Raw genomic sequence first — 22,863 nt, forward strand, 5'->3', positions numbered from 1 at the left:
GCCATTCATCATTTTATAATACATACAATACATACATTTCAGTGTCATTGTCATCCAGCAGCTACACATATTACACATTGGTATGTTATTACAGATGTTTAAAACATTACGAATGCTGCATGAAAACTGGCTAAGACCGCTTCCATTTTGCAAAGTCGTTTTTGGGTTTCACTGCCATCATGTCCCCAACACTAATTAATAGCTGTGCTAAGTAATATGTCACCATGACAACAGTGGTACCGTGTTGCACAGGTGTCACCTTAAACTGCTGCACAGCCAACGCAAGGTCAGACACCATGAAGGACAAACTTCCCAAGAGTGTAAATGTGCGACGGGTTCTAATAGCTAATATCGCCATCAGCGTGATTAAGACGATGTAAACCCCCACAGCGGGAGTTAGGAGCTCTGAATTTGGGTCCTTGCGCAAAAATGGAAACAAGTATGTGTAAAAACCTCCTGCAATCACAACCAGGATCAGATAGAACAGGCCGTTCCATGAGGAAGAGGAATGTGCCTCATAACGAGATGACAGGAAGGTCAGCGAGTAGAATAGGTGAGCCAAAGCAAATGCAGCCATTCCTAAAACACATGAAATACAGTAAGAGGTCCAGAAAGCTGATTTACTTGCAACTATGTTTCCTTGACATTATTTATCATGTAAATGACATTCGAAAATGAAAAGGTAACAATTATTTATGTGTTTCTTACCGTGGAGGAAAAACTCAGTCCACACCAGGTAACAGTCGCCCACGGCCGAGAGGACGAGTCCTCCCGCCACACCCAGTACACTCTGACCTCCGTTCCAACTCAGCACCGCCATAGCCAACAGGAGTGTCGGGGCCGATTTGACAGCCGCCAGCATGATGGACGCTTGGGAGTCTGGAGTCCACATGTAGAAGTACGCGGTTGAGGCCAAAATGAACGGCGTGAGGGAGAAGAGCAGAGCGCAGGACTGAAAGAGAAGGAAAGAGACACTGCTTATAAAAAAATGGGAACAAATCAAGGATGATACTAACATTTAGAATGATGAAATTCATGTAAATGAGATAATACCGTGTTTCTTCTCTGCCGTCTGTCGTAGGCATCGGTCTCAAGGATGTCCATTGATCTACTGAGTAGAGCACTGCCTCTTGTTCTGCCGCTTTGACTGACCTGCAAAAAACACAAAAAAACTAATTTAAAAAAACAAGCCTCCCTGTTGTTTCTGTTAGAATGAAATCTGTGCTGTGTCTACTGACGTTTCTGAGCCATGAACTTTAGACTCATCCTTGCTGTGTGATTACACCCTGATTATTACCCTTCTCCCTGTTTTGAGTCATTGTGAAAGGAAATTTGACCTTTGACCTGTCCAGGGGGAATACATCGGTGACATCAACACAGTGCAAAGTTGAAGAAACTTGTCAATGTAAAATTGCAAGTTATCACACCTTGGATTTTGGCGTATAAGACAGTAGGAAAAGGGGGGAAATGTATGCACGGCTGCCTAACAGTTCAGAGGTTCTGGGTTTGAATCCAGGCTATGGTATTCCTATGTGGATTGCATCTTCTTCACAGCTTGGGTTTTTGCCAGGTCCTCAGGCTTCTTCCCACTCATTCCAACAAAAACATACTTGTTGGGTGAATTGTTGACTCTAAATTGTCTTTATATTTGTTCATCTCAGTGTTAATGGTCGTTTTGCCAGCATGAATGCGGACAATAAAGTTCTGCTTGGATGAGTTAGTCCATTTTTGTTAGCAACCCACGGCATGTATATAGGTAAAATTCTAAATATCATCCAGCCGCGGCCACAAATGGGCGTTCTCGTTTTCGTTTGTATTGCTTACTTTGGACGCTAGGTGGCAATGCAGAAGAAGAGAAGAGGAAATTGATTTTAATCTCTCACTCCCTCGTTTTCTGCCAATCACACGCCATTCAAGTATTTTACTAACACATCAATTGCGATTGTTTTGGGTTAGGGCTTTGCTTTTAATGATGCCAGCTTGACACTGCAGCTTCAAACGATCGACGCAATGACGTAGATTTGGTATGACGTAAGCCACACACCCAACCTATGACATATTTTCCCAGAACTAATCACTAGCACAAAACACACGTTCATTATTTGTAAAAATAAATAAATACAGTAATAATAATAATAATAATAATAATAATAATAATAATAAAATGCATGTTGATTGTATTTTATATTTAGTTTGTGTGTGTGTGTATTTCATCGCCTTGGCGGCTTTTTTTTTTTTAAATAAACGATATACATTTTCACATCTTTACCTGCAGTAATGGATTGATTTTAGAGTGTTAAATAAATGTTTCAATCAGTCCATTCTCTACCGCTGATAGTTTGGTGACACGTGGGGTTAGATGCGGTGTGCACCCTAGACTGGTCGCCAGTCTAACACAGCGCAAACACAAGTCACACGCAAGCGCAGGGAGAACAAGTCATGCAAACCCATTCAGAAACTGAGAACCAAGACTTCAACCTAGAATCTTTGACTATGAGGCAGACCGTTTGAAAATGTGTAAAAAAACAAAAATACATTTGTCACATTAAGTGAATCAGTTTAAAGAGTGATAATTCCAATCCAATGGCTAAGGAACTAACAATGATTAACTTTGGCCTTTGCAGGTCAAACTTTGTACTATGCGCTCTCCCATAATCCCTTTGTCAGACATGCTTCATTCAGATTTGGAGACCCAGGAAAAGTGTGGGATTATCGGTGAGTGGAATAATAACACTGATTGAGGGAGCGCTAATATGAAGTTAAATTTACACATGTGTTTATATATGCAGGTGAATGTTCTGCATCTTTATGAGCCTGTTTGCACCCACTAGGAAAATGGCAACAAGGTCGTCTCCCCTCCGTATCGGAATTGTAGGGTTTGGACATCTAGGTGTGGAATGCTTCACACATCAACACTCACAGTTGAGGAAGCTATAATTCCATTTGTTTTGCTCTGCAGGACAGTACTTGGTGGAGAGAATCATCAAAGATGGCGCCCCTGTTGGCTTGACGTTGGCTTTTGTTTGGAACCGAAATCCTGAAAAGCTGAAGGGTTTAGTCCCATATGACCTTGTATTGACTAATCTGTCTTCCTTCACAGACAGGTGCCAACATGAATATTATAGCAGGAATTAATTAAAAAAATATATTGTCATCACAGTGTCTTGACATTGTGCATCAAATGCTCTGCAACATTTTTCAGGCCATGTGATGTCATTGTGGAGGTGTGTCATCCTCAGGTGGTAAAAGAATTTGGTGTCCACTTCCTGTCTCACTCAAATTTTATGGTGAGACGTTTCCTTGTAAAATATTGATGTAATGTATAATATACAGTGTATAGTAGTAGAATATTTAAAAAAAGTAATTCCATATTACAGTCAGAACACGAAGAAACAGATCTGTTCTGTAGGGGAAATGTATTTATGGCATGTTATTTGGATTAGAATGCTTTGTGTGGTATAGTTTTGTGTTCCTCCTTCCTAAGGTTGGTTCCCCTTCCGCCCTAGCTGACCCCAACCTGAATGTGAAACTTCGTCAGGCGGCGCAACTGAATGGAAGAACCCTTTACATCCCCAGTGGTGCGTTATGGGGAGGTCAAGACATCCAGAGGTTGAATGATAGCGGGGCCTTGCAGGTAAAACTAGATCAGGGGTTCTGAGACTTGTTGGGTCCTGGGACCACTGACCCTCAAGCCAGAGAACCCCTGGATTCAAGTCATGTGATTTTGAGTGTGAGAGTGACCTCTCTGATTGTCTGCAGGGTTTATTCATAAGAATGTCCAAGCATCCGTCCTGCTTCCGGCTGACGGGAGATGTCCTCTCTGAGTGGACAGAGGGGGAAGGCAGACGGCTTTTATTCCGGGGCTCGGTGGCCGAACTGTGTCTCCTCGCTCCCAACAACGTCAACACCATGGCAGCAGCAGCAGTGGCTGCGGGGAAGCTCGGTTTTAACAACGTTCAGGGAGAAATCGTGTCTGACACGGCGTGAGTCTCCCACACATCATTTTGATGGGAAAGCAGACTCACAACCCGTTTCACGTAACCACGATTGTTCTCGGCCCAGGTTGAGTGACTGTCATGTGGTGGAGGTGCAGGTGACAGGGCCTGATGGTTTCTCAGTGCACACAGTGAGGAGGAATCCAGCCCGACTCGGCGCCGTAACCGGTAGTGCAACATACAACTCGTTCTGGAATAGCTTGCTTGGTAAGTTGGAGAGTTTCTCAGGGTTCATTGCAAACTTTCGTTTTGGAACAAATAATGGCAGTTGATAGTCACCAAGCGTATAGATACGCTACATCAACATTCACGCATTTAGAACATACAAACTCTGCTTTCATAAAGACAACAATTTGGATCCCAGCTGACAAATAACCTGACCAAATAATTTACCTGAATGCTGGCATGCCGAATGGAATCCGCTCGTCCTTGATTTTGATTCCGCATGTTGTGACAAGATTCTAGAGTTGTGAAATAATAATACAGGTGTGCTTGTGAGTCACTGTGCATGCATCGTCTATTGTAAGAAATCAGGGTGTCCAATCTACAGCTCGGGGGCCATTTGCGGACCACCATCCATTTTTAAGTGGCTCACAGCATATACTAAAAATGACATTGGACATGGCCTGCAAGAAGAAGAAAAAAAGAGAGAGTGTTAAAAAAGGTGCCACTACTACTAATAAATTGGTTTATATACTGTTTAATTCAGCTTCAAGGGGAAGCCCCCCCCTCCCCTTCCCCCAAAAAAATATATTGACAATAATATGTTCTATGCTATGGAGGACCAAAAATGCCAAAATTAAAACAAATAAATTACACCAAAAAAAGACTACAAGCGAAAATAAAAACGGATATAAAAAATTTAATTTGAAAATTGAAACATGAAACATATAAAAAAGAAATGGAAATAAAAACAAAAACAAATGCTCTCCAATGCAAGCCGACAAGACTTCCTTGTTCGTCGAGCCGCTTACTCGACCAATGAAAGGCAGTTTGCAAGGACGGAGTCCAATCCAAGACACGCTTAGGACCGCCCTCTCATTTGAATAACATTTCGTCTTGGGAGTAGACCAAAACTGCCAAAACTAAAAATAAATAAATGAGTAAATAAATAAATGAAAGTGCAATTAAAAAACGAATACAAAAAATATAATTCAAAAGTTAAATACAAATGTATAAATTTATGTGTGTATATGTACACATAAATATATATATATATATATATATATATATATATATATATATATATATATATATATAGTTGTTTTTATTTCCATTTATGTTTATTTCGACTTTTATCTTTTTTTATATATCCGTTTTTATTTTCACTTTTAGTCATTTATTTATTTTTAATTTTGGCAGTTTTGGTCCTCCATATTATGCAGCTCCACTAGTCTAAATATGATATTCTGGTTAATATTGCATTAGTGGAATATGAGTTAAGCAGCAAAATTGAGCAGTTTTATCAATATCAGAAGGCGGCCATTTTGCCACTTGCTGTCAAGTGAAAATGACGTCACAGTTGCTCAGGGCTCAGGTAGCAACCAATCACAGCTCAGCTTCATAAAAACAGATGAGCTGTGATTGGTCATTGTCTGAGCCCTAAGCAACTATGATATCATCTTCAGTCAACAGCAAGCGGCAAAATGGTGCGGCTGGTGAACGACTATCATTCACCTGATAGCAAAAGAGCTTGTTAAGGCTACTCATACTGCGAAAAGAGACGATTTTGTTACCCGAGCCTGAGGATAGAAACATGAAACAGAATGTGATGGCGCCTTATTTGCTTTAAGAAACTGAAGGATTTTCTCCATATCTAACATACTGATGCATTTCAATTGCACCAACACCATCTGACAAATGCTCTTTCGCCCCAAGTACAAAATCCAGACAAGCAAAGTCAAAGTGTGGTGCAACGCACAGTAGAGGAGAGTAATAAGTTTTTATATTGGAAAAACCAAGCAGCCTTTACTCATCATCGGAGGGAGGACCACTGATTTTAAATGATTTAAACAGACATGTTTACAAAGCCTTTAAAAAAGTCATTATTTAAAAACTAAATATTACTTTGTCATTTATTGTTTTCAGTCTGCAAAGGTCACGGGGGCCGAGTTTATTTGTGCTGAACCATCTAATGCCCATGGAGGACATCCTGCAAACCCAGGTGAACATGTTATTGTCCTGTCGACAACAAATGTGGCACAATAAAACACATGCAAGCAAATAAGAGTGAGCAGTTATTGTTTGTAAACCTTTGACAGGTTCTTTATATTGAATCTTTATTATATGTTCATATGGTGCAAGATTGGAAGAAATGATAAAACTCTCACAGGGAGTATACATACATCTTGCAAAATGCCTTTCCTTCTTCCATTTCCTATTCTAGGCTCAATTCACACATGCAAACACAGTTGCAATCACTAAGACACGTTCACTTTTTTTTTTGTAATTCCAGCTGTCTCATGATCCTTTTCTCCCCTCAATAATAAATTACTCGTCAACACACAGGTAGAGAAGCGGGAGCGTGAGGCGGTTCACAGTAATCATGGCAGAAAACTTTATAAGGCTTGGCAGTAAAATTCAAACACAAAAAGGCCGAAGAGCTTTTTGGTGCTATTGTTGTTTAGCGTATGAGTATTTTCAACATTTGTTTTCCATTTTGATTTTTGAGAAACAAGGCATTTGAAAGATAGAAAAAGTGCTACAATTGAGTGTGAAACAGTGTAATCGGGATACTTGAAGTGTTTACTGGCTACTGGCAGAAAACCATGTTTTCCAATTCGGAAAAAAGAGGGTACTGCCTTCAAGTAGAAAGATGACAAGACAGTAAAAAGGATTTAGTTTTTTCTACTCTATTAAAAAAAAAACTAGAGAATCCTTAAAGTTATTTTAACTTAGTCCAGTTTTAGTAAAATACAGCATTTGTGACGTTTTCAATGTGTGTGTGCTGTTAATCTTTCAAAACAAACCACTTGTAACACTGCTGGTTGACTGGCAGGGAAGACATAGATTCACATCAATCCTGTGTTAAATTATTTTTTAAATACATAGATATAATTAGTTCTTGAAACGCATGGTGATTAGTAGTCATCCAAAAATCTCCCAAGCGACATTTAGCATGTTCTGGCTTGTTTCTGCGTCAGTTCTTCTCGCTTGCGACCCCGTTGCCGTTCCCGTTGGCCCTGTAGACAGCGGAAATCTTGTTTTTGAACGGCAACGTGAAGGGCTGGCGAATGTTCACTCGGTCCTTTTCGGCCTCCAGATCTTCGTCGTAGCGTTCGTCTTCATCGTTGTCCTCGACGTCGCTGTGGTGGGGGGAGGAGTGGCGGGAGAGGGAAGGAGACGGCGGCACGGAGGCGGGACGGGGGTAGCGGAAGCCTGACGTCTGAAGGGGAAACAGACAGGAGAGGTTCAGCGCTGGATATAGGAAGGGATTGTCTTCTAAAATTTAATTAAGAATTAATCAAGTCAACTTACTGAGGTGGGATCATGAGGTTCGTACAGGAAGGTGTCAGGGAAAGCCTTAGCCAGGGCCATGTGACGTGCAGCTACATAATACTATAAAGAAATACAGGATTGGCTTCAAAATGATCACAGGATCAAAACCAATCACGCTCCCTATCTGAACTCGTACCCTGCCGAGGTATCTCCAGTCCAGGAGGTCACTTAGGCGCTCCGTGCGGTTCCTCTGGATGATCCTCTGGCGCCGGCTCTGCTTGCAGAACTGGAACAGGAAGGAAGTGAGCTGGTTACACGACTCGTCCACCCCTCGGAACCGCCGGTCCAGGATGTAAATCCCTGCAAAGGTAAAAGGTGTTAGAGGGCGCACACCTCGCACCTTGTTTTGAATCATTCCCATGCTGAAATCCAAAAAAGAAAAACCCACCATATGCTGAGGGATCTGCTATGTGTTCCTCCATGAAACAACCAAAGCCTGAAAGGTTTGTTGAGATGGAGGGAATTCCCATGACCGTGCACTCGGCTGAAAATGACATCATAGACTGTAGTTGACTTTCATTTAAAATATCCGCATCTTGTTAGCGTGCAAGGGTCAAACCTGGTGTGTAGCCCCAAGGTTCATAGTATGAGGGGAAGACACCCAGGTGGCAACCTCTTACAAACTCCTCGTAGTCCATTGGAAGCAGAGGAGAAGTGGAGGACAGGAACTCGGGATGGAATATAATCTGCATGGAAACACAAAAAAGGCATTACGATTTTAAACTATCAGCAAGCAGGAGACCTAAATGGTTTGTGTGCTAAACACAGACTTTATTGAAAGTTGGATTTAACGAACTTAAAGGGGAAGTCAACCTTAACCATTTCTTGACAATAATATATGTGACCTTACTAATCTAAACATGACATTCTGATTAATATTACATTTGTGGAGTTATGAAGCAAAATCCAGCCATTTTTATCCATCTTAGGGGGCAGCCATTTTGCCACGTACTGTCAACTCAAAATGGCATCACTGTTGCTCAGGGCTCAGGTTAATGCCCAATCACGGTTCAGCTTGCAAACATCACATGACCCAACTCAAAAAAACAGGTCAGCCGTGGTTGGTCATTACCTGCGCCCTGAACTACTGGATGCCATTTTCAGTTGACAGCAAGTGGCAAAATGGCCGCCCCCTGAAATAGATTTTTTTTTTTTTTACTATTGGATTTTTCAGCTTTATTCATATTCCACAAACATAATATTAATCAGAATGCCATGGTTATATTCGTGGAGGTGCATACAACCTATTATTGTAAAGAAATTGTAAAATTTTATACAGTGCAGTTCTATATTATTAGACCAACACAACTCCCACAGTAATGAGCACAACTAGAATGGGCTAACTAAATCACAGACACAGCCTAACCAGGATAAACATCCGTGACACCTTTTTGATTGTAAAATTTGCTTGGCCGCAGTTCAAGCCCTGTCCTGTAGGTGACAGTAGTTTGCATCACAAAGTGGATGCCGTGCTGGGTCACTGAACTCTAGACCAATTTTGAATGGGTTCTTAAACATATCCTATATAAAGTGTAAAAACAGGTATTTAATCAGCGAATCAAACATGATCACTCAGTGTACTTGATGGAGGACATTAAATGACCACCTCTCTGACCAAATCTATTGAAACTGAGGATTATTATCTTTTGTAGCATCATTACTTTTGCAAACTGCTCACATACGGACTGTGCCGGTGTTCCTAATGATGTGTTATATTATGTTATTGTGGCTGATGTCAAGTAAGCATACCTTGACACGGTCAGCAGAGCTGTTGAAAAGGCCGATGCGGCGCACCGAGTTGAGAATGGGGTCGCCGCTGTCCTCCAGCATGTTATGAGTGCAGACCGGAGGCTGGCACTGCCTTTGAGTGGCGAAGATGGCGCGCTTCATTATGGTGAAGTCTTCTTTGTCCAGCATCTTTGACACATCTGGCAGCTGTCCACTAATGAAAACGCACAATAACGTACAAAAAGTCATCGAGGAAATACACAGCACGGATAATATGTTACAAGATAAGAAAACGTGAAAGAGGCCAACTTACACAAGCAGAGACTCATAAAGTTTTTTCCCGAAGCGCTCCTTTACCGTTTGAGCCGTGTCCCTGTCAGTGAAAAGAACAAGACAAGCAATTAAGAGTATCTTAAAAGTACATCCACATATAGTGCGCGCGGTATAGCGAAAACTACCCTTAACGTTATAGTTTTAACAGCTAAATTTAAATAAACAATATGGGCATGTATTCAAATTTATAAATCAATCCCCATTTTGTAAGTGTAATGGCCTAGTGTCCCAATACTTTTGCCCATACAGTCATCCTCACCACAGTTGCTTCCTGACCGCTTGACCCTTTAAGGTCTCCACATTGAAATTGTTTGTCCGAGCCGGCATGATGAAAAATGCAATGACGGTCACGTCGCTGTGATTGACCTGCCAGAAAAATGTCAAACATGCGCATTTGTTTCTTATTGAGAGGTGAATAAATTAGCATGCCGCTAATACAAGGCACCAAACACACACTTACTCTTAGCAGATAGTTGAGTCTGGCCAAAGACTCCAAGAAGATGTCAGCTCCTTTGTTGGAGAATTCATATCTTCCGGCAATGAAGAGGAACAAACACTTGTCCAGGTTGAAGTCGAGGTGCCTGGCGGCCATGAAAAAAAACAATAACGCCAGTCACATGACTTCCATAGATCACTGCTCAACACGGGCTTTCACAATGACAGAAGCAGAATTATAATAACTGGACTGACCCGTAAAAGTGTCCCCTGACAAACTCCTGAATCCGATTCTTGCTCTGCGCGTGGAGGTTCTGAAACTCATGCACAGCTGAGAACTTCTTTACGTTGAGTCCGTTGGGCGTGACGATGTCTGTGTGGGATGTGAGGAATACATTACGTAAGGCAATATACACAGTGGCTGTGTTGGAATGTCCACCCTTATGCCCTAACCCAGGGGTGTGAAATTCATATTAGCTCAGGGGCTACATGGAGGAAAATATATTACCAAGTGGGCCGGACCGGTAAAATCATGGTGCATAACTTCAAACACAAATTTTTGCTATTTGCAGGCCAACCCTAAATAGCAAGGCTCAACTGTAAATATATCGTTCCCAAAAAAATAACACAAACAAAAAAATGGAACGCGGCAGCACTTTGCCCATATGAGTTCTGTGTGTGTTATATCTACCTGTTTTGCATCGATATTGTTCCCAGAATGCATTGTGTGGCATAGTTCTTGAAGTTATGACGTTAATCCTTGTCCCATGTGTTTGCGTTACCAGTAGTTGAATTTGTGTCGTATGTAGCACATTTATGTTCGTTTTATTTTTCTAATTTTAAATAAACCGTAACTTTAGGTTGTGTGTAAAATAATGACATCCGGGGCAATTTTGTGGAAGGATTGCTTGCAAAATCACAAATGTATGTGTTTTGATTGTGGTTGGCTGATTAATTAGTCTGGAAATACATTTTTTTTTATTTTACAAAATCATCTCACTGGCCGGATTAAACCCCTTTGTGTACGTTTGACACCCCTGCCCTAACCCCTCATTCACTACACAGCCCCGCACTCTATAGTCACCTAATATGTAGTGCCCTCATTCTGTTTGGCGATTCGGACAGCCAGCTCACTACTTTCTCCTCGCCGCATATCACGTGACCGCCGTACCTGTCACGACACACCGGTGCATAAATCGCTGATTATTTATTGTGAATGAAAATGTTTTAAAACTGTACTCTAGTTCCTTTGTTGTACATATTTTCAACTAAAACTAATTATTTCCGTAGTATACATTTAATGCACCGCTTTGATTCTCGCGCCATGTTTTTTTCCATACTCGCAATGCATTGTGGTCTATATCAACCCGTAGCATCGATGTTCACTACTTTTCAGAGTGCATTGTGGGTAATTTTGAGTGCCCTACATTTTCGCTCCCTGGACATTCAGACACCCCTACAAAATGGCGTGACCCCTATATAGGGAGCAGGGTGCACATTCGGACACAACCGATGAATACGTCAAAGACCCATGCAGCAACTCCGAAGTAACGGTGCATTTAATACTGCTGGGAAATTAGAGGACTCTCACTTAAGGTATAGGAATGCTCCAATTCAATGTAAAAAAAAAATAAATGGCTCGTACCGGTACTTACTTTGCTTGTTTTGGAAACCTGATCTTAAATGCCAATAACTAGCATAACCAATACATACAGAGCACATTTAGTGCATACGTTGGTGACATCTGATTACAGAGTCTCTGGGTGGTCTTTATCAGGTGTCAAAAGACTTCCCAACTAAATTAAATGCAGGATTAGGGCCGCGGTGATGGGGCAGCGATTCAAAAGATGGTGCTGTTCTTCTATTACTGTAATCACTCACATTGAATACAGAGCGAACTCCTCATTTTTTGTGCCTCCCCTATATTGTGGATTGTCGTTTTGTTTTTTAAAGCATTTTTATACTACAAAGGCCAGTACCAGCTTTTACAATTATTTTATTCTCTATTTTCGTGTTGCTGCTCCATGTATGTTAAAGTTATAGTTGCTTAACTCTTTGACCGCCAAAAACGTTTAATGACATATGCTAAAATCCTAATGAATGCCGCCATTTGCAGTGCAACGTCTTGTGCAGCACTGCCTTGTCATTGGGGTTGTAAAATCCCAAAACAGCCACTAACTATGGTCAGCAGATGGCAGCATTGTATCTCTTTTCAATGGGCTCACGGTGTATGGAATTACAATGAAACATGACGAATCTGATGAAATAGAATGTTTTCAAGGATGACGCAAATGATCAAAGCCTTTGTCACATTAAATCTAATTCACAGAGCGTCACTAAACAAAAAATATGTTGTTAACTGGAAAAATAAACAAACTCTGAATATCGACCAATGGTCGAACCTCCTCATAAATCACATTTTAATGGAAAAAATATCTGCCTCAAATAAAAACCAAATATCAAAATTTATAGAAACATGGTCTACGTATATAGAATTTTTTAACCTAATTCTGGTTACTTAATTCGGCCTGTTAACAAGAGCCACCACATCGTGATAACTTACATTGATGTTTCTGCATTTGGCAATCTATTATTATATTATATTATTAGTATGGGATTTTTTAAAATAGGTTTTAGGTGAACTGATGAATACACGCACACTCACACGCTCGCACACACACACACATACACATACTCACCCACATACAAAAAAATAAATAAATATATATATATATATATATATATATATATATATATATATATATATATATAAATTATATAAAAAAAATTAAAAAAGGAGAGCAATGATGACATGTCAAATTGAATGAACAATACTGAGCTCGCCATGAAAAAAAAAAATTGTGTCAAAGTCACTGTTGTGGAGAAAATGGATCTTTTCACAAAAAGCTCGTTCTCTCCTTATCTTTTCAATTTTCTCAATTTTTTCAATGTCACTCAAATGACCTATTTTCGAATGGTAATTACAAAAGAACGGAATAAGGTAGAAACTTTTTTTTTTCTAATGAAAGAATAGAACGCACCATGTATATGTAGTCAAAACACACAATATTCTGTTTGCCTTGAAAGATGAGTTAAAATACTCTAAATCGGCTGGCATTGTCGGGGTTGGTTTTTGGATAACGTTTGGCAGTCAAAGACTTAACGATGACATTGATGATCATTTCACTGGCCCAAGAGGCACAACATATTCCTCCTCAATCTGTCTGGGTGACCAATAAAAAGAAGCAAAGCAGTCCAATTTCGTTTCACACAACTTGACGTTAATAGCATGTAGTTCATCGTACTGGTTGGTGGTTCTCTAAATGTATGTTTCTAAATAAAAACTACACTTAACCCATCTCACACACCTGGTTTCCTTTTGAGCAGGCTTTCTGCCTCAATGGCTGTGATCTGGGACACAGTGGTGAAGACGTGTGCACAGTGGGCAGCCGCTCGCTCCAAACAGTAGCGGTGGTAGATCTGTCTGTCGCCTGCTTCCTTATCCACGTTGAACTGAGACACAGACAGTTGCGCGCACACGCACGCATGCACACACGCCAGTAAGAAAGACACCCTGACAGAATGCTTTTTTCTTATTGTCTAGCTGTCAAAGATTAATTTCACAAAAAAAACGATTCACATTTAAAAAGCAAGCGTGTCGGGTTGACTGAAGACTCTAAATGGTGCTTGGGTGCGAATGCGCATGGTTGGTTGTTGTGGTTATTCTCAGCGTGGAGTTATCAATTGTGTCATGCTTGGAGGACATATTGAAAGTGAAATAAATGGTTTTGTCCACATATACATAATAAGCATTGTAAAATGCCGTTAAAAAAAAATCCTACTTGATGAACCTCGTTTTGATTTGAAAAGTTTTCCCATATTTATGCCATCATAAAGTAGCAGCTTTATATTAACTCATTCACTGCCATTGACAGCTATAGATGTTTCTATTAGTTTCACATTTTTTTCCACTTTTGTTAAGAGTATGAAAACCTAGAAAAAAAATGTATTGCACATTTAGAACAGATATAAAATGTGCGATTAATCGGGAGTTAACTAGTGAAGTCATGTGAATAATTACAATTAAAAACCACCTGATGCCCATAATTAAAAAAAGAAGAAAATGCTATTAAAAATTAGGAGGATCAGGCAATTGAAAAATTTTATTGTAATTTTGAATTGTAATTAATCGCATGACTAGTTAAAAAAAATGCTAAATGTGAAACTAATCAAAATAGTTCAAATGAATGTTTGATGTCTATTGCCGTCAATGGCAGTGAATGAGTTACTTGGTGGACTACAAATAAAAGCATATCATTGTCTGACGTAACATGATTTGAAAATAATCTTTGGTCAGTTACTCTACACTTGACTAAATGTTAAAGTCTCCCATAGCACATGTTAGATTATTTTCTCGCTCTGATAGTTTTAGTGTTATTTCCCTTCAATTTATGAAGCCTAGAGGGGGATACCTTTGTGTACACGAGTAATGATCTTGTTTGCTCCCTGTAACAACATGCACCATCGGTTGGGCAATTACCTTTCATGCACAAGAAATGTATTTGTTATCTGAACTGAACCCAAACAATACTTTAAACCACAGGTCCACAAACATAAAGACCTCAACGGCCAACTCATTCATAAATGGCTGCACAGAAAGAAAGAGCAAAACATAATTTATTGATCATCAGAGTCGGAAAGACAGTTTATTCTGAAAGTCAGGCGCAACAGCCTGTACCTCTGGAAACTTGTCCAACCACTCATCTCAGTCATGTGATGTAGTAGTAAGAAGTAACCGCAAATGAATTTTTTGAATGAATTATTATTTGGAAAGCCTCTTGGGAAAGGGGGAAATTAATGCAACAGTAGAAGAACCTACAACTTCTAAGAAAAAGAAAGTTGCATCTAAGGAACAATATTAGCCGTCATATGGGTTTATCGCCACATGTGATTCTCATTCGCCAACCCTGCTCTTTGTAAAATGTGGCGATAGGCTTGGAAATGATTACAACAACTACATTCAGCATAATGGCAAGTTGTATTTTCATATTGATAACTTTGGATTTCTTTCTCTGCTGGTTCTTCAAAATGTCTTTACGTGAAACCGGCCCACGTTGTGGAACATTGCTGTAAGTGTAGTACAATAGCATTAGCGATGTGTGGGCTTTCTAGTGGTATGCAAAAGAATCACTGAAAAAAGTACATTTTAAAACATGAAATATAATCAATAGGGGTGTTAGAAAAAAATCGATTCGGCAATATGTCGCGATATTACAGCGCGCAATTCTCGAATCTATTCAATATGCGGCCGAATCGATTTTTAAACATCAATTTTTTATGGGAATATACAACAAAACGTCTTTCTTAGGGTTAGGATTTACACATTGAGCATGGAAGAATGTTATATTATTGAAACATTAAGCCTTAATATTTAATTTTCAATAACAGACTACAACCTGAATTTTCAGATAAATAAATACATTTTCATACAGATCTTACAGTGTACATGTACATGTTTATTGATTAGCATTTTCAAAATTTTAGTAAAAAAAATAAAAATATCGCAATAATCACTTTATATATTCGTATCGGGATTAATCAGTATCGAATCGAATCGTGACCTATGAATTGTGATATGAATCGAAAGGTACTAGGCAATTCGCACCCCTAATAATCAAACATATTACATTGAAGTTTGCACTTTTTAAGTTAGTAAAGTACATTTTTTAAGGACACTTAAGTTGTATTGAACTTTTAAGTACTATACAATCTATTTGGCTTTAATCTTTAACAGCAGTTTGTTATCAAGCATCTTAGTAAGATTTTTATGTGCCATTCATTTGAATTAAATTATTAAAGCTTTTTTTCCCCCCTCTTCCAGTAGTTCAGCGCAGTGTTATTGTCCAATGTGTACATTTAGTGGCTTACAATAAATATACTTTTTAGGACTAAATCCTGGCCATTATGTTAGTACTTGAGAGCTAACAATTTGTTATTATTGTTAAAAGTTTGCGAACCACCGCTGGCCATATCTCTCATCCCCTTCTGTGTCAATGAAGATTCAAATGTGAACACGCTCAAACACAAACCTCCGAGAGTCTGTTGTAGAAGTCAACATTTCCGGCGCACAGGTAGCGTCCCAGGAGCGTGGCGTGCGTGGTGAAGATGGTCGCTATGGGCAACTGCCTGTGTCTACACAAAACCAAGCCCAGGCCGGCCAACCACTCGTGGAAATGGGCCACCACGTGAGGCGTCTCACACTGGGCCGCATACTGCAGAGTAGGGCCATGCACACATGCGTTAATGAGGTTCACTTTTTGACGACTTGTCAAATGTTTATGTAGCAGGACTCTCTGACCTCTCCTAGGAGCCAGACTGTCAGGAAGCCAAATAGCACGGCATCGTTGGCCTCGCGGTCGAACCACGGAACGCCGATGTCACACAGCTCCCACAGCTCGCTCTTCCAGGTGTCCAGAGACCAAGCAGTGAAGGCCACGTCGATGAGAACCACGTAGGGGCTCCCCTCGATCAGCCAGCGACCGAAGTACACCTGCCAAAAGTAAATGTGCTAAGTGGGACATTTACTTAAGAGTTTCATTTGTACCGTGACTTAGCTTGTAACTCAAATTACAAAAACCGTTGTGCCTTAACTCGACTTAAAAGTGATTCAAGATACAAGCCATCCTACGGTTGATTTTTTTGCTTGCGATACCAGCGCTGTAACTAAATTCACTTCGCAACAAGCATCAATTCAGCCAATATTTAAAAATGAATCAACCAAGAGGTTCTACACTGGCGAAGAGCACTCCCAGTTAAAGTTTGCCATCTTATGAAACATAAAACAACGACAATTACACATTGTGTATTTCAAACAACCACACGGCTGTGCATCTGCTTGGCATAATGCTAGCAAACAATGACATGCTAACGCTTAGCATTGATAATTGTGGTTTTATTTTTTGTATATGTACAGTATATATTATTTATTTATGTGTTTATTTATATAGTGTCTAGATAGGTCCAGTGTTTACAAAGTACAGTTCGCTTGTTTACATATCATTGTTTTATGAAACATGACAAATTAAAGTGAATCCAGCCACAGATTTGTTTGCATTATTGTTGTAATCTGATTGATGACGCACTGACGCATGTTTACGCCATTTTGGGGTATAATTTTGTGAAGTTGTTGCAATGAATCCTGCAGTAGTGTAGTGAAAGACTGCAAGTCAAAGTGGTTCATAAGTTAGCATCTGTAAATGGCAGTGAATGAGTTAAATTTCATGCCTTTTCACTTACAAAAAAAATGAAGGGAAACCTCGCCCTCACTTGCAATGTTAAAGATCTTCTTCCTTGGTCTTCGTCACACATTCCAAAATATTTGGTGGAAAACAGTTTGGTCCTTCTTTTTGCTATAGTCGCATGTTACTCTAATACTGGTGTGGCTTAAACTAGTAGAGACAAATGTGTGTGTGTGTGCGCGTGTTGGAGTGAAGGGAACTTCATACAACCTCTAACCTTTGCAAGGAAATGTCACGAGAGTTTTGAAGTATGATCTGGGACAGGAGGCCGCGCACTCCCACTATAGTGAGTGAGTGGGCCTGTTCTCCAACGGGACATTCAGTTCTAACTCTGGCATGTGTGTGTGTGTGTGTGTTTGTTGTGCATGTGTGGTGATACTTCACCTTACACCCACTGGAGTTCATCTTGTCAATGGTCCTCTTGAGTGCCGGGTTTGTGGGCTCGATGAGCTCCACCTGCGTGCGCACGTTGCTCTCCACGTAAGGGCCCACCAGGAAGTAGTTCTCCCCCCATTCCTCCGACGTCAGGCGCGCTTTGGTCTGGATGACTGTGTAGATGCCTCCGACTGCACGCATGCCGCGCCAAAAGACGGAACGTCAGCGTCCCCACAATCACGCCAAATGTGTGCTTACCTTTGTTGGCGACCTCCCAGGCAATTTCGAAAAGGACGGCGTCCTCCAAATCAAAATCCTCGTCCCACTCCTCCAGCCCAGGCAGGGACGTGACGGACAAGCTGCGAGCCAGCGGCATACTGGGAAAACACAAAACACCACAGCACAGATAAGTCGTGTCTAATAGGGCTGAACAATTCATCAGATTCGTCAACATTGCAATGTGGCAGAAAGCAATGTTTAAAATGTAAAGGCTTCATATAAGACCAAACATTCATTTGTAGAGATGGGTGAGTACTAGTGATACTAGATATCGGTATCAGTGTCGATACCAGCCTTAGTTTTAGGGGTATCAGTACTCGCGAAGGTTGCCAATACCGCTTGTTGCCATTTTAAGATTGGTAGAAATTTGAATAATAGAAAATTGCCATTCATTTCATGCAATTTTAAGGAAAATACTATATTGAGATATACAGGTCTTCATAATCATCTATCACTGTTTTTTGGGGGAAATTTTATATATCAAAAGTAGGGGTGTGAATTGCCTACTACCTGGCGATTCGATTCGTATCACGATTCATAAATCACGATTCGATACTGATTAATCCCGATACGAATCTATAAATTGATTATTGCAATTTTTTTAAACTCATATTTAGAAGATATTATCAGTGAACTTGTACATGTATACTGTAAGATTTGTATGAAAATGTATTTATTTATCTGAAAATTCAGGCTTATAACTGAGCCACTGCATTTAACAAACAGGTTGCAGTCTGTTTCATGTTTGAACAGCACTGAAATCAAATATTAAGGCTTAATGTTACATTAATATAACATTCTTCCCTGCTTAATGTGTGAATCCTAACCCTAAGTAAGACGTTTTGTTGAATATTCCCATAAAAAAATTGATGTTTAAAATTATTATATTGATTTTAAAAATCGATTCGGCCGCATTTGGAATCGATTAGAGAATTGTGCGCTGTAATATCGCGATATATTGCCGAATCGATTTTTTCTAACACCCCAAATCAAAAGTACTAGTGGTATCGGTATCAGTGACTACTCAAGAGTTGAGTGCTCGTACTGGAATCAGTTTTCTAAAAAAGTGGTAATGAACATCCCTAATTTTCTTGCAATACTGTGCAGAATTATTTATTGCTTGCGTTTGCTGGAAAAAATTAATGGGAAGAGGATCATAATAAATAAGTTTAATTAATTTAATCAAATCAAATACATTTTCCTTTTTATAGCCTGAAATTGAATCATAAAACCATAAATAGATCAGTTTAATAAATTCATGCAAAAATACAATTTTAATTAAAGTGTTTGTTTTTTTTTACTTAAAGGCTTAAATGCTTTTTTGGCATCTTATTTTTTTTCTTTTATGTAACGTGACAAAAATTGGTTCTGCAAGAAATCCTTAACTGAATTGAAAATCAGTGAATCAAATCGATTTAGTGAATTTTAATTGATACCCAGTCCTACCGCATACTAAATCAAAATCACAATATTGAGGGGAGACGGTGAATCACAATTTGACTATTATTCAAAATCGTTAAGGCTGCCCTAGAGTCTATTCACACTCACATGGAGTGGTGGGAAGTAATGACGTACATTTCATTACAGTGCTTAAAGTACAATTTGAATATTCAGTACTCGATATTATAAGTATATTACAATACTCAGTATTATTCATTTGTATTATAGTATTTATTTTTCTGATGACATTTTAACTACTTTTATTACATTTGAACATAGAAAATTGTACTTTCTACTCCTTACATCATTAAAATAGGCTTGTTTCAGGGTTTTTCACTTTCACAGAATATGACACGATTTATATGAAATTTTATGTTTTCAAAGATGTGAATAAAGACAGGTAAAGTCAACTGTGGTGATTTTAATGGATTGATAAGGAGGAAAATGTCAATTTTTGTACTCCAAGTATTTTTTGGACTAGGTTTTCATTCATTTAAGTGCAAAAGGTGAGTCAGTACTTTTCCATACACTTTTTTTTTTTTTACACACACACACACACACACACACACACACACACACACACACACACACACACACACACACACACACACACACACACACACACACACACACACACACACACACACACACACACACACACACACACACACACACACACACACACACACACACACGTGTACGAGCACTTCTGCCACCTCTGACGGTTTCTTCTACACTTGACTTTGACAAACTGTATATTAACTCCATGTTGCACAGGAAACACTCAATGTCAGCCAATAACTGCCAGCAGTATCTTCTTGCATGGGCGAGAGAATATAGATTGCTCAAATGAGGATTATGCAAGGTGCTTTTGAAAGTGCAACTGTGCTAATTGATGACACACCGAGTTTGCATATGAGAGAGGAAATGTTTGTCAAGAGATAATAACGCCAAGCTGTCATTGCCCTTGAGGGTTTACCTCAAATGACAGAAACGATCTTCAGTCAATACTTGTGAGAACGAATTGGAATCCTCCAGTTGGTGAATGATTGGCAGCATGGGCAGCACATCGTGTGTCCAATGGATTACATTCAAAGCTATATACCTTATCAATCAACGTCTCATTCCAAAGATATGAAATCTTAATTCTGTCTACATGAGCTGTCATGCCACGTGCAGCACGTATCCCAAAACAAAAAAGACTTTGGTGGCAGTAGCTGAAAATGAGTATTTGAAGGTGTCTAATTTTGGCCCATTTTTGCACATTTACAGGGGTCATACTATTGCCCCCTTGTCCAAGACGGTTAACCCTATTGACTTCAAACTTGGGCTGTACCATCTCAACCTGGGACAACATCAGGGGGGGATCGTACAGACTTGGAGCCTTAAGCTAAACATAACAGGAAGTCCCCAATTTTGAATTAACTTTGGATTTTGCCACCATTTTTTTGGACCTTTAGTAGAGCTCATATTTTAGCTAATCCTACAGAATTTATCAGTTCGTCTACGAACTTGCCGTGTTTCATCTTAACTCATTCACTGCCATTGACGGCTATAGACATCAAAAAATCATTTTAAATATTTCCATTAGTTTAACATTTTTTCCCACTTTTGTTAACAAGAGTATGAAAACCTAGAATTTTTTTGATTGTACATTTAGAATAGATATAAAATTTGTCATTAATTGTGATTTAACTAGTGAAGTCATGCGGTTAATGATGATTAAAAAATGTAATCGCCTGACGCCCCTAATTTTTAATAATCTTATTTTCTTTATAGAAAAGATAATTAAACATTTAAAAAATAATAATTAAAATTACTTTAAAAAAAGAACAAAAGATTATTAAAAATTAATTAATCACAAATTTTATATCTGTTCTAAATGTACAATAATTTGTTTTTTTTTTAGGTTTTCATACTTTTGTTAACAAAAGTGGAAAAAATGTTAAACTAATAGAAATAGTTAAAAATAATTTTTGACATCTATAGCCATCAATGGCAGTGAATGAGTTAAGATGTTTGAAATGAAAACTTATCAAAAACTTTTTATTTCGTTGCACGCCATTGCCGTGGCGATGCATTGTTTGCACACAAAAAAATGATGCTGTCTAAACATGGGCGAAAACTCATGAAAGTTTTGCACGCACATCAGACCTGGCATGAGCATCACTATTTTAGACATTTCTAGTGCAATTTTCAAAAAATGCCTTAAAACCCTAAGACCTAGAAAAAAGTATTCTGTAGTCATATGCTGCTAAACCTAACAGGAAGTCCTGCATTTTGAATTTATTTTGAGAATTGCGCACCAATTTGCCCTTTTACAGAGGCCACATTTGAATGAATACCCATGAAACATTGCCCTCGCCCTAGTCGTTTAAATTGCGTATCCTCTTGTAGTTCATTCCATCACGATAGCCTTGCTGAAACAACAAATGTAACAGTAGCCTAAGACGATTGCACTGTGCTCTACGCGGAAAGTTAGTGCATATCGGACTCAAGGTAAAAGCTCAGCTACAGTTTGTTTTCCCCATAGAGTTCATTGCGCAATTTAGGGCCACCATTGTGTCTGTGTGTGCATGTTTGAGCGGGAGAGAGTCTTTTATAGAGCTACTTGGGAAGGCAGCCAGAAGAAGCCCTTTGACCATCTCAGACAGATTATATAGAGTGCAATAGTGCAAACACATACACATGGTGTGCTCCAACCCCCACCCCAACAGTCCTTCTAGGGTTCTTTTGAACGACAAAGAAAAGCTATATATACCTAACTGGGTTCTACACTCTAAATATAAACCATTGTTTTTGTTTTGAGCCCTGATCAAGTATAAACTTGATCTACTTTTATTGACATGACAAATGTGAAATACTCCTAATGTGAAGTTGGGACACATTTGGCATAAACAAATGGGTAGTTAATTTTGGAGCTGAAATCAGCCCGCTGTGAGGCAGCACTAAACAAAGGGGACACATGAGCAAACAGGCTTGATGTAGTTCAGGTGTTCTTGAACATGATCTCTTACAAACTTACCTTTAAATAGATGTTGCCAGTCTCCTTTAGAGCCACATTAGTGAGGATGTGGAAGGGGGGGGGGGGGGGGGTATATATATTTAAAAGGTAACCGATACAATGGTATCACTTCATAAAGAAATGGGGGTTCACTGGGACTTCATTGACGCCACCGCATGGGCAACGTTTCATAATCAATGCCCTGCTTTTGAATAAAGGGATGGGAATGAAAACATGTTTTTATCGATTCATTGATTAATCAACAAAACAATCGACAGATTAATTGAGTCTTAAAATACTTGTTGCAGCACTAGCCTGAATCATATTAAATTTCCTTCCATTTAAAATGTCAATTGTTTTAATAAAGTTATAGGAATTAAATATGTTTTTTTTTCTTCCAGATACCTTGACTACTCCAAATAATCCATAGTATAATCTATCAAAAATAATAATTTTTTGCATGCTGCAGCCTAAATAT

The 22,863-nt window shown here is 39.2% G+C and overlaps 3 protein-coding genes across 4 annotated transcripts in view; 1 reads left to right on the plus strand and 2 right to left on the minus strand.

The window, feature by feature from the left end:
- tmem86b (transmembrane protein 86B) lies at window positions 1-4,435 on the minus strand. 2 transcript variants are annotated; one of them, XM_077555854.1, is made up of 4 exons: window positions 4,389-4,435; window positions 1,054-1,152; window positions 709-952; window positions 1-579 (listed from the first exon to the last, which is right to left on the minus strand). In XM_077555854.1, the coding sequence occupies exons 2-4, from the start codon at window positions 1,102-1,104 to the stop codon at window positions 131-133; spliced, it is 744 nt and encodes a 247-aa protein (XP_077411980.1). In that variant the 5' UTR covers window positions 1,105-1,152; window positions 4,389-4,435; the 3' UTR covers window positions 1-130. The 2 variants fall into 2 exon arrangements, with proteins under 2 accessions (XP_077411980.1, XP_077411981.1); XM_077555855.1 differs by lacking the exon at window positions 4,389-4,435 and adding an exon at window positions 1,239-1,299.
- Window positions 1,972-6,204, plus strand: aspdh (aspartate dehydrogenase domain containing). The gene is made up of 9 exons (XM_077555852.1): window positions 1,972-2,024; window positions 2,625-2,715; window positions 2,790-2,890; window positions 2,960-3,104; window positions 3,203-3,287; window positions 3,485-3,634; window positions 3,760-3,983; window positions 4,063-4,202; window positions 6,084-6,204. The coding sequence occupies exons 3-9, from the start codon at window positions 2,794-2,796 to the stop codon at window positions 6,119-6,121; spliced, it is 879 nt and encodes a 292-aa protein (XP_077411978.1). The 5' UTR covers window positions 1,972-2,024; window positions 2,625-2,715; window positions 2,790-2,793; the 3' UTR covers window positions 6,122-6,204.
- A 33-nt stretch (window positions 6,205-6,237) lies between these two features.
- Window positions 6,238-22,863, minus strand: part of gys1 (glycogen synthase 1 (muscle)) — a 17,291-nt gene continuing 665 nt past the window's right edge. Inside the window, exons 2-16 of the mRNA XM_077555849.1 lie at window positions 17,921-18,039; window positions 17,672-17,853; window positions 16,348-16,539; window positions 16,079-16,261; window positions 13,358-13,502; window positions 10,245-10,362; window positions 10,015-10,135; window positions 9,814-9,920; window positions 9,535-9,594; window positions 9,243-9,435; window positions 8,053-8,179; window positions 7,882-7,977; window positions 7,630-7,793; window positions 7,473-7,553; window positions 6,238-7,380 (exon numbers count right to left, since the gene is read on the minus strand). Coding sequence (XP_077411975.1) covers window positions 7,135-7,380; window positions 7,473-7,553; window positions 7,630-7,793; window positions 7,882-7,977; window positions 8,053-8,179; window positions 9,243-9,435; window positions 9,535-9,594; window positions 9,814-9,920; window positions 10,015-10,135; window positions 10,245-10,362; window positions 13,358-13,502; window positions 16,079-16,261; window positions 16,348-16,539; window positions 17,672-17,853; window positions 17,921-18,038 — 2,133 coding nt within the window. The 5' untranslated portion in view covers window position 18,039 and the 3' untranslated portion in view covers window positions 6,238-7,134. The remainder of the gene's footprint in view (window positions 7,381-7,472; window positions 7,554-7,629; window positions 7,794-7,881; window positions 7,978-8,052; window positions 8,180-9,242; window positions 9,436-9,534; window positions 9,595-9,813; window positions 9,921-10,014; window positions 10,136-10,244; window positions 10,363-13,357; window positions 13,503-16,078; window positions 16,262-16,347; window positions 16,540-17,671; window positions 17,854-17,920; window positions 18,040-22,863) is intronic.

The sequence above is a fragment of the Vanacampus margaritifer genome, chromosome 2, assembly GCF_051991255.1.
Source record: "Vanacampus margaritifer isolate UIUO_Vmar chromosome 2, RoL_Vmar_1.0, whole genome shotgun sequence".
NCBI lineage: Eukaryota > Metazoa > Chordata > Actinopteri > Syngnathiformes > Syngnathidae > Vanacampus > Vanacampus margaritifer.